Genomic DNA, 14069 nt, shown 5'->3' on the forward strand with positions numbered 1-14069 from the left:
TTGCTTGAGGAAGATCAGCCCTGAGCTAGCATCTGTGCAAAACGTACTCTATTTTGTATGTGAGATGCCTCCACAGCATGGCTGTTAAGTGGAGTAGGTCCACACCCGGGATCTGAACCTGCGAACCTGGGCCACTGAAGCAGAATGTGTGGAAATTTAACCACTCGGCCATGGGGGTGGCCCCCAAACTTTATTTTTTTAATTGTAGTAAAATACACATAAAATTTATACCTTTAAGCATTTTTCACTCTCCAGCTTAGTGGCATTAAGTATGTTCACATTGTTGTGGAGCCATCATCACCATCCATCTCTAGAGTGTTTTCATCTTCCTCCTGCAGCCTGTTTTTATAGATAAGATTTTATTGGAATGCAGACCCACTCGTTCGTTTATGTATTGTTTATAGCTGCTTTCAAGCTGGAGCGGCAGAAGTAGTATTTGCAACAGAGACCACATGGCCTGCAGAACCAAAAATATTTATTATCTGATCCTTTACAGAAAAAATGTGCTGACCCCCCCGATCTAGTCTGACCACATTTTACAGCTGGAGAAGACTCAAAGAAGTTAAATGAGTTGCCCCGAGGACATAGAACAAATGAGACTTTCAGAACTGGGACTTTTTGAGTTCCTAGAATTTGAGTGGGAGCTTTCTCTGTGCCATCCCTGGCTTGTGTATATAAAGCCCAAGCTAATTTGTGCAGGGATGAGCCACTGGGGTCCCCTTAACTCTGGGTGGCCTCCTGTGCCTACACAACCAGCTGTAAGATCTCTCCTTCAAATGGATATGCCTTATAAACCCATTTCAGCAAGTGCTTTGAAAATCTCGCTCTTCTGTAAATAAATATCACCACCACAGGCCCTTTCGATTTCAGATTTTTCTTGTAATCGTCTATTTTGACATTCATGAGGAACGCTCTTGCTGTTTTCAGATCTACCCTAATTAACACTCGCTGCTGTCCTCACTCCCTTCACAGCCCCATCATGGAAGCTTTCGGCAACGCCAAGACCGTGTACAACAACAACTCCAGTCGCTTTGGGAAGTTTGTCCAGCTGAACATCTGCCAGAAAGGAAATATTCAGGGCGGGAAAATCGTAGATTGTATCCTGTTTCATTTAGCTTTTGTCTGTAGTATTTGACTCTCTAAGTAGAAACTGTTCTTGCTTAATAAGGACAGATAATGAATGTGGAACATTTCTTTCTAGTGCTACCTGCTTATTGCTCTGATATTACTATGCTTGACCTGTTAATTATTCTAGGAGAAAATCTCTGATATGTCCATAATCTGAAAAATTGGATTCATGATCAAACTTCAGATAGTTGTTTCTGGGATCAATTCTGTCAGTTTGGTACCTCCTGGGGCACCATGGATCACACTTGAGATTGGATTTAGATGAAATAGTCGATGCTGTGTTGGCTTGTCTTCTGGCACCGGAAGTCTCAATGTCAAAGGAACAGGGAATTGTAATGAATTTGGGTAATAATGGAGAATAGAAAATTAAGGAGTAATTGAGTGTGTCATATCCTTGTTTTGTTCCTTGACTCGCCATTGCTTTTCACATGAAGATTTATTAGAAAAAGTAAGTAAACATGATTTATTTCACATTTTCTTCCACAATAACAATTTTCGGAAATTATTGGTTTGTGTTAATGAAGCAGAGGAAACATGTCTGAAAAGAAATCTGATTGTTCTCCTTAGAACCGAGTAGTAAGGCAGAATCCTGGGGAAAGGAATTATCACATATTCTATGCACTGCTGGCAGGGCTGGAACACGAAGAGAGAGGTGAGTGACCAGGACGACGGCAGAGAAATGCCTGTTTGCAACTTATTTCACCTTTAAAAATCACCACTAAATGGGAAGACATTTTGTAGACTTTGTTGATGTTTCACCAACTGAAACAAAATGTAGGAAAGTACCAAATGATGGTGAGTTCATTTTAGAGCCAAATGATGTACAGGGAAAATCATCAATAGAGAAATCTTGAAATTTTTGTTGGTTTGTTTTTAGAATCTTAATTCTTTTCTGATTTAAAGGATATTTATAAAAAATATAAATTACAACTGGTTTTACTTTTAAAACACAGCTGAATAAAGCTAGTTTCTAAACATTTGATTTTCAAGAGAAAACAAAACAGATCCTCATCCGTTTTTTTTTTTCAGTAACATTTTCTACCATCCCATCTAGTTTACTTAAATTCCTCCTATATTCCCTAGATGATGATGAAGAAAGAACTTTTTTATCTTAATAGGGAACTATTAGGAGCGTAGAATTATTTATGTACTTTATTTTATTTGCTTTGCTTGAGGAAGATTCACCCTGACCTAACATCTGTGTCATTTCTTCCTCTATTTTGTACGTGGGTGGCCGCCACAGCATGGCTGTCAACAAGAGATGTGAGGTCTGAGCCTGGGAACCGAACCCAGGCCACTGAAGGGGAACATGCCAATCTTAACCCCTAGGCCACGGGGCCGGCCCCTGTACTTTATTTTCAAAAGCCACAAAGTGGAAACTCTTTTGGATTCTGTCTTATCCTGGCTGGTCAAGTATTGATGTTACGTTTCCCTTTTTCTCTCTGTAGAAGAATTTTATTTATCTGTGCCAGAAAACTACCACTACTTGAATCAGTCTGGATGTGTAGAAGACAAGACAATCAGCGACCAGGAATCCTTGAGGGAAGTTATTGTAAGTTACTTCCTTATTTTTCCTTATTAAGAGTGACAGGTTTTATTTTCTGTTTCAAAAAAGTTATTTTTAATAAAAACAGAAGTAGTTACCTTTGCAGCACTGTGTGAGAGTAGGTGCTTCCTTCTTGTTCCAAGTCATGGTAAAGACTTCCCGCCTGGAAGGGAATCTCTCCTTAGAAGATGGGAGAATGTCTGTGACGTTCAGGGACAGTGGGGGGTTAACTTGGATCAGCGTATTCAACAAAAATCAGGCTTGGTGCTGGAGCAGGAAGATCCTCCGTTTTTGACCTTACAAGTAAAATTTTTTACAGTAACTGGTTGTGTGGCTAAAAACAAATCTGTCAGCCATTAGACCCGGTGACTGTTAGGGTCTCATCCTGTTCTCACAGCCTCGTTCTGGTAACCAATTCTGATTGAGCAGACAGTAGTCATCTAAAGACACTGAGGTGTAGACGTACAGGCTCTTGAAGTTCTCGAATATCACAAGGACTTTGTTGTAAGGTGACTGCATTGAGGAAGACTGATCATCGAGCATTATTCACTGCCCTGCCTGACTGAGTGTGGCCGGTGGATTTTGTCAGGATAGTCTTAATTCTTTGGCCGGAGTGATAACTAGAGTGGCTGGCTACAACGGGTCTACAGTAGGTTCATCATCATGAGTGCAGCTGACATTGAGCACTGACCATATGGACTTCGTGTCGGCCATCTCTCTAGCTGCTCCTGACAACCCTGTGAGGGTAGGAGTTAGGGTTGTCTACACTCCACGGCTCAGAGAGGTTGATGACCAGCCTGACCACACACAGTACCTGATAGAGCCAGTATCTAAACGCAGTCTTACTCTAAACCACGAGGTGGGTCGTACCTGCTTTCGGTGCACCCCAGATTGTCTTTCTAGTTCTTGTCGATGAGTCTCTGTTCCATACCCCCATTTACTCTTATTGTTCGTAAGGATGCCTTGTGGAATGAAATCAATGTATTTTTTTTAAATGAGTATATTTCACTTCCCCACATCTGATGTGTGTATCCTTAAATTGAAAATGAAATTATAAACAGACTAGGCTATAATATCATGATCATCTTTCCCTCTGCCTTTCTTTTAAAGATGTCACATTCTACCGTTTGTAGCACAGAGATATTTCCCTCACCATCTTTACTTTCTTTACCCTCTTAACAGAAAGCCCCCTGCTGACAACGCCTTTTGCTGTGTATGCTCAGCAGCATGGAGTGTGGCCCTACAAATTGGATTTATGAAATGTTTTGAGGGTTTGTTTTGTGTTTTTGTGAGGAAGATTGGCCCTGAGCTAACATCCGTGCCAATCTTCTACTTTGTACGTGGGACACTGCCACAGCATGGCTTGATAAGCAATGTGTAGGTCCATACCTGGGATCCAAACCCACGAACCCGAGGCCACTGAGGCAGAGCACGTGAGCTTAACCACTACCTGACTGGGCCAACCCCTGTGAAATGTTTTTCAAGTATTTTAATTTTCTCTCCCAGTTTCATTTTGGTCCTATAGGTTTCTCTCACTATTCAAACTTTCTCCATGCACAGTACACTTATTACTGTCTTTGCTGAAAACATCATGTGTTGGAATAAATAGGAAAACTCATTCTTATTTTTGATGAGTTGCAAAAAAAGACTTGTCTCAGGCTTTTTTTTTCTATTTTGTTTTATTTTTGCTTCTTTCTTGAAGCTGGAGAACAATGCTTTGTGATAGAAGGACATTGTTCCTGGTGACAGACAGACTCCTAATTATCCAAGGCCTAGTTTCATGGCCAGTGCCCTACTGGTTAGCTCACTGGCCACTAGGGTGCACTGGGTACTGAGGCCATCCCTCGTCCTGGGAGTGCCTGGAGAGGGTGCTCCGATGCGTCCCTCTTGAGGCATCATTTTCTGGTTCAGAATTGTTTGTTCTTTTTGTTAGCTACAAGTAAACTTTTGGAGCTTGGCCTAGTTTCAGTGATTGCTAGCTTTTATTTTTAAATTGAAATGATAGGTTTTGGCATTTGAAGTTTCGTCTTCTGATGAAAGGATATATCATCCAGAAAGGAAAGGAAATTTATACATGAAATTGACATAATGAATGTACACAACAAACTTATCAATATTTTATTTATAGATCCTTTAAATATTTACTTCGCAATTACTTTTTAGTGTCAGCCCATCAGAAATGTCAGCAAAAATCAGGAACATGTAATTTTCACTATTATTTAAACTTCTTCTGGAAGTTCTAAGCCACGCAGTCAGGAAAGAAACAAAAATAAAGGTGCAACTTTTCAGAAAAGAGGAAAAATATTCTTTCCTACAAAAAATAAGATTCTCTCCCCCCAAACCTACAAGAATTAGGAATTGGGGAATGGCTGAAATAATTTGTTATATCCATGAAATAAGATCCATTGCAGCAAGCAGAACACATGCTCGAGTATATTTAATAATGTGGAAAAACTCGCTTATCACCTAAGTAAGGAAGACAGGATGCAGCACTACATAATCCTTTATTTAAAAAATAATAAGCATTTTAGGGGTTGGCCCAGTGGCATAGTAAAGTTCACACACTCTGCTTCAGCAACCCAGGGTTTGCAGGTTCGGATCCTGGGCTAGGACCTCTCATCAAGCCATGCTGTGGTGGCGTCCCACATACAACACAGAGGAAGACTGGCACAGATGTTAGCTCAGGGCCAATCTTCCTCACAAACCCCCCCGAAAAAAACAAAAACATTTTATATATATCATCTATATTTAGTAATTATATGTGTAAAAAAAACTTGGAACAGGGGCCAGCCCTGTGGCCGAGTGGTTAAGTTCACACTCTCTGCTTTGGTGGTCCAGGGTTTTGCCAGTTCGGATCCTGGGTGTGGACGTGGCACCATTCATCAAACCATGCTGAGATGGCATCCCACATGCCACAACTAGAAGGACCCACAGCTAAAAAAAAATATACAACTATGTACTGGGGGCTTTGGGGAGAAAAAGGAAAAATAAAATCTTTAAAAAAAAAAAATTGGAACAAAATATACCAAAAATGTTATCTCATGAGGCAGAATTCTAAGCTTTTATTTTATTCTTTATCATTCTCTCTCTCTGTTATAATGTTTTTATAATGAATGTCAACTTTAATGATTACGTTATTATGTGATTATATGAATTTGATTATATAATGAATGTCTATGAATATACATTATATGATTACATTCCTAAAGTCATAATTTCTGTAATATGGGAATCGTAAGTATCATTGTCAAGACCAGCTAGCTCATCTTTCTGCCTTGCACAGCTCTCTGTAACCAGGAGCGACACAGAAGTGACTAAACTCTTCTGGCTGAAGTCGATTTTGTATATTCAACATGTTTGAGCATCTGCTGTGTGCCGGGCTCTGTTCTAGGTACTAAGGAGACTGCAGAAAACAAATCACGCAGAAGCCCCGTGAAGAAATAAAAACTACGAGAACAGATTAGACTGCTGTTTTATAATGTAATTCCTCTCAGCATTTCCATCCCAAATCAAATCCCCTTTAAATTTGTATCTTCATCCTTTAATTCCGTAACGTTCTTTTTCCCAGAGGTTTTGGGACTGCTGGAAGAGAAGGGACCACATTCTCTTGGGGTTCAAGGACTTTTGCAGAATGTGTTAGAATGTTAATGGAGAGAAATTATTTCAATGAGTTATGTATGAAAATGTCACCTCTGGTGTTTTTTTTTTTTTTAGTTGGCACCTGAGCTAACAACTGTTGCCAATCTTTTTTTTTTTTCTGCTTTTTCTCCCCCAAATCCCCCCAGTACATAGTTGTATATTTTAGTTGTGGATCCTTCTAGTTGTGGCATGTGGGACGCCGCCTCAGCTTGACCTGATGAGCGGTGCTATGTCCACACCCAGGATCCGAACCAGCGAAACCCCGGGTTGCAGAAGCAGAGGAAGTGAACTTAACCGCTCAGCTACAGGGCCGGCCCCTGGTGTTCATTTTTAGCAAATAAAAAAATCACTCTTTTTATCGATTTTAGTGTCAGTATACATTCACCGTCAGTATATGCAATAAGATCTTTTAAGACTTTTGCTTATTCCATTGAGAATTTATGTATTTTTAGAAGTCATCATTGGCACCCACTGTCATTAATATAAATAAGTACCTGTGAGGTATCTTGAGCAGTTTGAGGGGGGCCTAGTTTCTCCTGGGGGCAGACACAGTGAACATATGCTAAATTTCATAGCCAGTTTTTAATCAGCCTTCCAAGTGGCAGTATAAATTATTAGTCAGGATGAAAAGCTATTTCAAGTCAGAAGTAACAACTGATTTATTTTATTGCCTGCATTTGACCCACCAGGATGGTGGCTGATGAAATGTGTGTGAGGTACCAAGACTCTTTGATGAGCGATACTCTCTTTATTCTTTTACTAAACAACTGTTGAATGTTTCCAGCATGCCGGGGGTGGGCCAGGACTGGGATTTCCTGACTGTATGGGCCTTCCCAGAAATATCCATGGGTTTTTAACAGTGTGAGACCATGTGTGTATATATATTTGCATAAATTCACTCCTCATGGGTCAGATCTTATTAAGATTTAAAGAGCTGACTTTGTACCTCCATTTTGCCAATCTTGAGAAGTCAGTCTCTTTCAAGTGTTCAAACTTGGGAGTATAACCAAGTCTTATATTATAAAATAATATTGCCTAATATAGAATTACATTACACAATAAGTTACCATCAAATTACTCATTTGTAATTTGTAAGTAGCTTCCCCTTTCCATCATTTCAATCATTCCATTTGGTCAACATTCCTCTGAAATCCCTTTGCCGTCTTGAATCTCACCTCACAGCTGATTGCCTGAGACCCTGAGTATCCAGATTAACCTTTTTGGCAATCAAGCACCTTAAATTCACCCTGCTTCTCCGTTTCTAGTGTGATGAGCCTAGCTTCCTTCCGTCTTTGATGGTTGGGACTGTATTACATATTTGTTATCCCCCTTCCCAGCGCACCACATGCACACTTTCACAAACACCTATTTTTTTACGTGTGTAATAAAGACTTTGTTAAAAATATTTTGTATAACTTTGTGCCACTTTTATAACTAAATTGCTGTATAGTGCTTCTGAACTATACTGAGAAATTTCCTAGAGTTTTCTTTAAGTCTTGAGCATTATTGTTGAGAAAATAAGGTAATTATAATAAGCCTTAAAGTGGCCACTCTTGCCAAAGGAGTGCAGATTGCTACTCAAAAGATTGTAAATAGGACAGTAAGAGACAGTAAGTGAAGGCTCTTCCCGGCAGTTTTAGCACACCTGCCCACGCTGGTGATAATTGGTCACAGCCGTTAAATTACCCCATGGTGTGATTAATGCAATTACCACTTATTACCACACTCCCAACTAATTAACTAATTCACTTAGTTAGTCTTGCAAGAGAAGAAGTCACAAATTTATTAATGTAGTAAGCATGTTTGATTCGTTTGCATTCGTATCTCCGTATATAATCTTTGTACGTATTTTCAGAGCTTAACCAAGAATGTTTTCGTGGGGGCATCTTTTGAGATTTTTCATTTGGCAGTTTGAAATTTTCTGCTACTGTAAAGTTAGTTTTTTTTTAAATCTTATTTCTTTTTAGTGTTAAATAAAGTCCAGGTAGGTGACTTAAACAGTGAAGCTTTTCATTTCTGTGGTCATTCTAAGATGAGCTTAGAAAATTTTTATAAATTAGTGTTGAATAAGTCTTGTAATATATGAGGAAAACTTTAGTCATAGAGAAAATCTTATCCTTTGCACAGCATAGGTGCTTTATTGTTATTTTCCTCATGTCTGACTTGATCCTTACCAAATTTAAAAGTTTTAAAAGTCTTGAGTGTAATAAATTATTCTGTTTTTCTTAGCCATATTTGTTTGCTTTTAGAGTAAGTAAATTTGAATAATTATTTTCCCATAGGCTTTTTTTAATTGATAAGCACTTGACTAGTAGTTCTTATTCTTTGCATCAATTTCTGTTTGTACCCATGAATTGATGTCTTCACTCTTCAGTAAATAATTCTTGGTCTTTTTATTTTTGCTAGTCAACGTTATTGAGATATAATGTACATATAATAAAATTCTCCCTTTTAAAGCGTATGTTCTGGGGCTGGCTTCATGGCCTAGCAGTTAAGTTCGGCAGGTTCCACTTGGGTGGCCTGGGTTCAGATCCCAGGTGTGGAGCTACACCACTCATCACTTATGCTGTGCTGGCAACCCACATCATGAGACTACAGGCACTAACATTGCCGCTATTTCCAATTTTGTAAATTTTCTTCCCAGCTTGATTTTCTTAAATAGTTTCACTTCTTACAAAAAGCGATCATAAATATAATTGTTTTTATATAATGTTCATAATTTCCTTTAAAAGCTTTACACAGTTCTAACAAGTTTATTTACCATATTTGATTTGCCTAATTGTAAGGTAGTTAGAAATTTTTTTCTCTGAAAGTAGTAAGATAATGCTGTAATGAATATTTTATAAAGCTTTTTTTTTCTATTGTCGAGATTTTCCTTGGAACCAGTTTCCACCATTGAAGTTATGCGAGACTACGCAGGAGATTTTTTTTTTTCTTTTTATGTCCTTAGAAATTAATAGAGTTGGATGGATAATAAGTTCCTAGATTTTGGATCCATTGGGCCTGACTTTGAGTCTTGATTGTGCAAGCCTGAGAAAGCTATTTAACCTCTCTGAATATTACAAGATTAGGTACATATGTGGCCTAGCACAATGCCGCCACATAATCTTGTTTTCCAAAAAGATTACACTAATTTATAGTGCCAGTGTTCATAAATATTCCAGTTCTACCAATTTTAGGTTTATCATTCAGAAATGATTTGCTAATTTAATAGAAATGATCTCAGATTTTCTTTAATTTGTGCATGTTTGACTTTTAGGAGGAAAACATTCTTTGTGGATTTGCATTTCCTCTTATAAAGAAGTACCTATTTTTGTTGCTCATGTATCTCTTAGTATAGCTATTGCTCCTTCCCTTATAATTTTTTGTTTTAATTCTGTTTCCCTGTCTGTTGTTTTTTCCTTGAGAAGAACTTAAACTTTTCATATTTCAAAGTCTCCAGTTGTTTCCTTTTGCAATTTCTGTTGCTGCAGAGTGGTGCGTGGTTTCCTTTATTCCCAGTCTCCTGTTGTAGTGATCCTGGGTCCACCTTCTCTTTGTAGGTCATTTTCATCGGTATGACCAACAGTTCTGTCCTCAGTTGTGTGTGTGTGTTTGTTGGGGAGGGAGGAGTGTGGTAGCTTTTTTCCTGGCAAGAATCTGGCTCCTAAATCATAATTTATGGGCAAATCTTAGACATAATTCAGAAGACGCCTGGCTTCAGTCGTTTCGATGCTTCTTGGGAACCAGCTCCTGTAGGTGCCTGTTTATTTTTATTTTTACCAAAACAGCGTTAGGTTAACTTCCATTTACTATCAGAGGCCAAGATAAGACCTTAGAAATTCTTTGGAGTGGCCAGCTCAGTGGCATAGCAGTTAAGTTCACATGTTCTGCTTCAGCAGCCCGGGGTCTGCCAGTTCAGATCCCAGGTGCGGACCCATGCACCGCTTGTCAAGCCATGCTGGGGCAGGTGTCTCACATATAAAGTAGAGGAAGATGGGCATAGATGTTAGCTCAGGGCCAGTCTTCCTAAGCAAACAAAGAGGAGGATTGGTGGCAGATGTTAGCTCAAGGCTAATCTTCCTCAAAAAAAAAAACAGTCTTTGGAGAAATGAAAAATGGAGATGCAATTCATCACTAAGAAAGACAGATCTCGATGAATTTAGATTTTCCATCAGTGTCTATTTTAAGAGGAGCAAAAGACTCTCCTCTCCATGGAGCTCCTGAGAGAGCATTTCATTCCCCCTGCGTGGGTCCCTGCTGCGTCTAACCATGAAGACAGCCCCGGAGTTGACACTGGAGGGCTCTCATGAAATCTTACCCCCCCACCAATTTTTTATATATAAGAAAATAGTATTCCATTATGCTTTGATATCTAGAAAAAAGTGTTTATCACCATCATTACTATAACTCTGAGGTCATTCTTTTGTGGCATAAATAGGAGGCTTGTACATAAAGCAGATATTTTATTTCATTGGTTGGGTTATCTCTCAGCATTCTGCAATTCTTTCTTAATATCATGCTTTTCTTTTATGTGTACCTGTGTCTTTATCATTTAAATGTATTTATTGTATAAAAGTGAATGGTGATGCATCTCTTTCTTGTTTTCTTGCCTTTACAATGATACTTAATAATTTTCTTGAGCAATGAGCATTTTTTATTTTCTTTAGTATGAAAAAAACAACATAAAAAGTTAAATACATTTTCTTCCAGATGGCGATGGAAGTAATGCAGTTTAGCAAAGAAGAAGTTCGGGAGGTGTTGAGGCTGCTTGCTGGTATATTACATCTTGGGAACATAGAATTCATCACTGCGGGTGGGGCGCAGGTTTCCTTCAAATTGGGTAAGATTGCTCGCTCCTCCCTCCCTCCTCCTTTCCTTCCTTGGCTTTTTCCTCATAGGAAACTTACATCTAAAATATTTGCTATTTGGCCTCTGCAGAAAAAGTTTTCTGACCCCTGCAATAGAGAGCTACAGAACTTTGTATCTGGTATGAATTGACAAACAATAAGGGATCAAAGTGTATGAGAAGTGATTACAGAACGGGCTGGTGGCTGTGTTCTCGTTCCTGCTAAAAAAGAAGGAAAATGAGCCGGATAAGAGAAAACAGGAGCGACGAGGATTAGATGTAGGAAAAATGTTATGAGTCAGGGACATAGTGTTGCCAGGGTTTTTCATAGTTATCGAGGGGTGGCATAGAGTAGTGGTGAAGCCCGTTAGCTGTCAAGCCAGAATACGTGGTTCATGGTTTGACTCTGCCATGAGCTGTTTCCTTGGGTTATGTATCCCCTCAACACTATCGAATTCTCGTCTATGAAGTGCCTCAGGGATGTGTTGTCAAGACTAAATGAGTTAATGCGCACATAGCTATGTCATTTATCATTTTCCTGGAGAGAGTGATGTATTTATTTCTTAAACTTTTCTGGTGGAAGCAACACATGAGGGCATGGAGGTTGGGAACTGCATGACTTAACGTTGATGGCGGCTCCCGACGGTCCCGGAGCTGTGAGTCAGCAGCTGTCAAACGTTTGCTCCCAGCACCTTTTAGTAACCTTAACATCAGGGAGAACCCCCGAGAGCTTTTGTGTATGTGGGGCCATATCTGTTGATGTTAAACTGCACTAGAAATTAAAACTGAGGCATTTTTTAAAAATTTATTTCAAAATAATAAACGCGTTGCATGTTAAAATAAAAAGATGATTTTGCAAAACAAAAAATCGGAAGAGTGGCATTGTCTTGTATTTTTGTAGATTTCTTTAATGTCTAATATAATGGAGGACAGCTGGATTTTCATATCTGCTCCCGCATTCAGTTTGTTGAGATGCCTCATGTCGTGTAGCCACTGGAAAAATCTTCCGTATACTGGTAAAGAAATGAGAATAAAAAAGCAAATAATACCTTAGTATTATTATTGAAAATAGTTAGGACCTCACAAACCTCTGACAGGGTCTTGGGCTCTGCCCCTACCACCCCTCAACCCCCAATTTGAGTCTCTGGACCACACTTGGTCTAAGCACCAGGTTCTCTGCTATTAACCAATGACTCTCTAGGGGAGTGAATAACGTACCAATAAAATGTGTGTTCCATAAATTCTGCCTGAGGGATTCAGGAATGTTCTCTGCTTTGATGTGTCATCGTGTGTGGTTAGCTTTGAACCCATTTGGGTGTCCCATGGCTGTTCCTTCTCAGGGCTGTGCATCCACTTTTGCCTTGTTCTTCATTTCCAGCCTTGGGGAGGTCTGCAGAGTTACTTGGGCTGGACCCAACGCAGCTCACAGATGCTCTGACCCAGAGATCAATGTTCCTCAGGGGGGAAGAGATCCTCACGCCTCTCAACGTTCAGCAGGTACATGCGCTTGGCTATGAAAGCTTGTTTTAAGAGACACTCCTGGGTTTTCAGATCCATGGCTTTGATTCAAGTAAGAAGTACAACAAACGACTCAAATGAATTTGGTTCACGATCAAAATAAAGAAGACATCCACATTGAGGGGAACAGACTAAGTCATTGAATTGTTTTCTAAGATACAGTGTGGCATAGTCTTTGAGAGGATTGGGTCTGATGCAGATGGCCTGTGGTTGAGTCCTGACTCTTCCACTTATTGCTGTTTGTTCCTGAGAGATTTATTCATTGTGCCTCAGTTTCCTCCTCTGTAAGACAAGGATAATTATCATACCCAATTCACAGCATTTTTGTAAGGATAGTAGTAAAAAATATATACCAAGTACTTAATGTCCAGCACAGAGTAAGCACTAAATAAACATTAGCCATAATAATGTGTTATTATTATTATTATACATGAAAACAATGCAACAGTATGTTGTGTTACTTATGTTTGTCTCTCACACGGCCTTGAGCCAATTTATATGTGCTAGCCCATCCAACATCTGTTTCTTGATGAGATCAGTAAAAATGCTGACCATACCATGAAGAAAACATTTATGTGTGCAAAGTAGAATATGAGAAGATGATCGTGAAAAAACTCAGGTCTTAATGATTGTTTCAAACCTGAGAAAATTTGTACCTCTCTACAAGTTCAGATTCTTTCCTATAATTCAATATGTAAAGTTGAGTTTGAGAGCCTCGTATTTAAGGGAATTCTTAGTGAATCCTACTGTAAAGTAAATAAGTGAGCTCCGGTTTACTCTTCCTTTAGAATCTGTGTTTTCCTAGATGGTATTGATTTCCTTACCGTTGAGGGCACAGGTGCTGCCCTGTGTATCGCGTGTCTCCCAAGTGAGGGAGGGAGGGAATTGCCTTCCTGGTGTTTGTGGTCACCTGGAAACAGTGACCACGTCTCCTGTCCCCACAGGCAGCAGACAGTAGAGACTCCTTGGCCATGGCACTTTATGCACGCTGCTTCGAGTGGGTGATTAAGAAGATCAACAGCAGGATCAAAGGCAAAGATGACTTTAAATCTATTGGCATTCTCGACATCTTTGGATTTGAAAACTTTGAGGTATGCTTCTGATGAGCGAGACACATGAATTCTATCCACTTATTGGCCGATATTAAGCAAATCTCTTGAAACAAACATTGATATTTTTTTCTGCAGCTTTTTTTGCCTTTTCTTCCCCTTTACAATACTATTATCATATGTATGTATTATATATGTAATAGTGAGAGATACTTATTGAATGGTTTTCCCCCTTAGGTTAATCACTTTGAGCAGTTCAATATAAACTATGCAAATGAGAAACTTCAGGAATATTTCAACAGGCACATTTTTTCTTTAGAACAGCTAGAATATAGCAGGTAAGCATTCAGAGAATTCCATT

The 14069-nt window shown here is 39.2% G+C and overlaps 1 protein-coding gene across 1 annotated transcript in view; it reads left to right on the forward strand.

The window, feature by feature from the left end:
• MYO10 (myosin X) overlaps positions 1-14069 on the forward strand; it is a 210793-nt gene that overhangs the window by 115014 nt on the left and 81710 nt on the right. The window contains exons 6-13 of the mRNA XM_008518069.2: positions 973-1097; positions 1563-1576; positions 1696-1780; positions 2577-2680; positions 11006-11135; positions 12520-12638; positions 13604-13750; positions 13946-14046. Of these exons, the coding sequence (XP_008516291.1) occupies positions 973-1097; positions 1563-1576; positions 1696-1780; positions 2577-2680; positions 11006-11135; positions 12520-12638; positions 13604-13750; positions 13946-14046 (825 nt within the window). The remainder of the gene's footprint in view (positions 1-972; positions 1098-1562; positions 1577-1695; positions 1781-2576; positions 2681-11005; positions 11136-12519; positions 12639-13603; positions 13751-13945; positions 14047-14069) is intronic.

This window comes from Equus przewalskii, chromosome 20, assembly GCF_037783145.1.
Source record: "Equus przewalskii isolate Varuska chromosome 20, EquPr2, whole genome shotgun sequence".
Taxonomy (NCBI): Eukaryota; Metazoa; Chordata; class Mammalia; order Perissodactyla; family Equidae; genus Equus; species Equus przewalskii.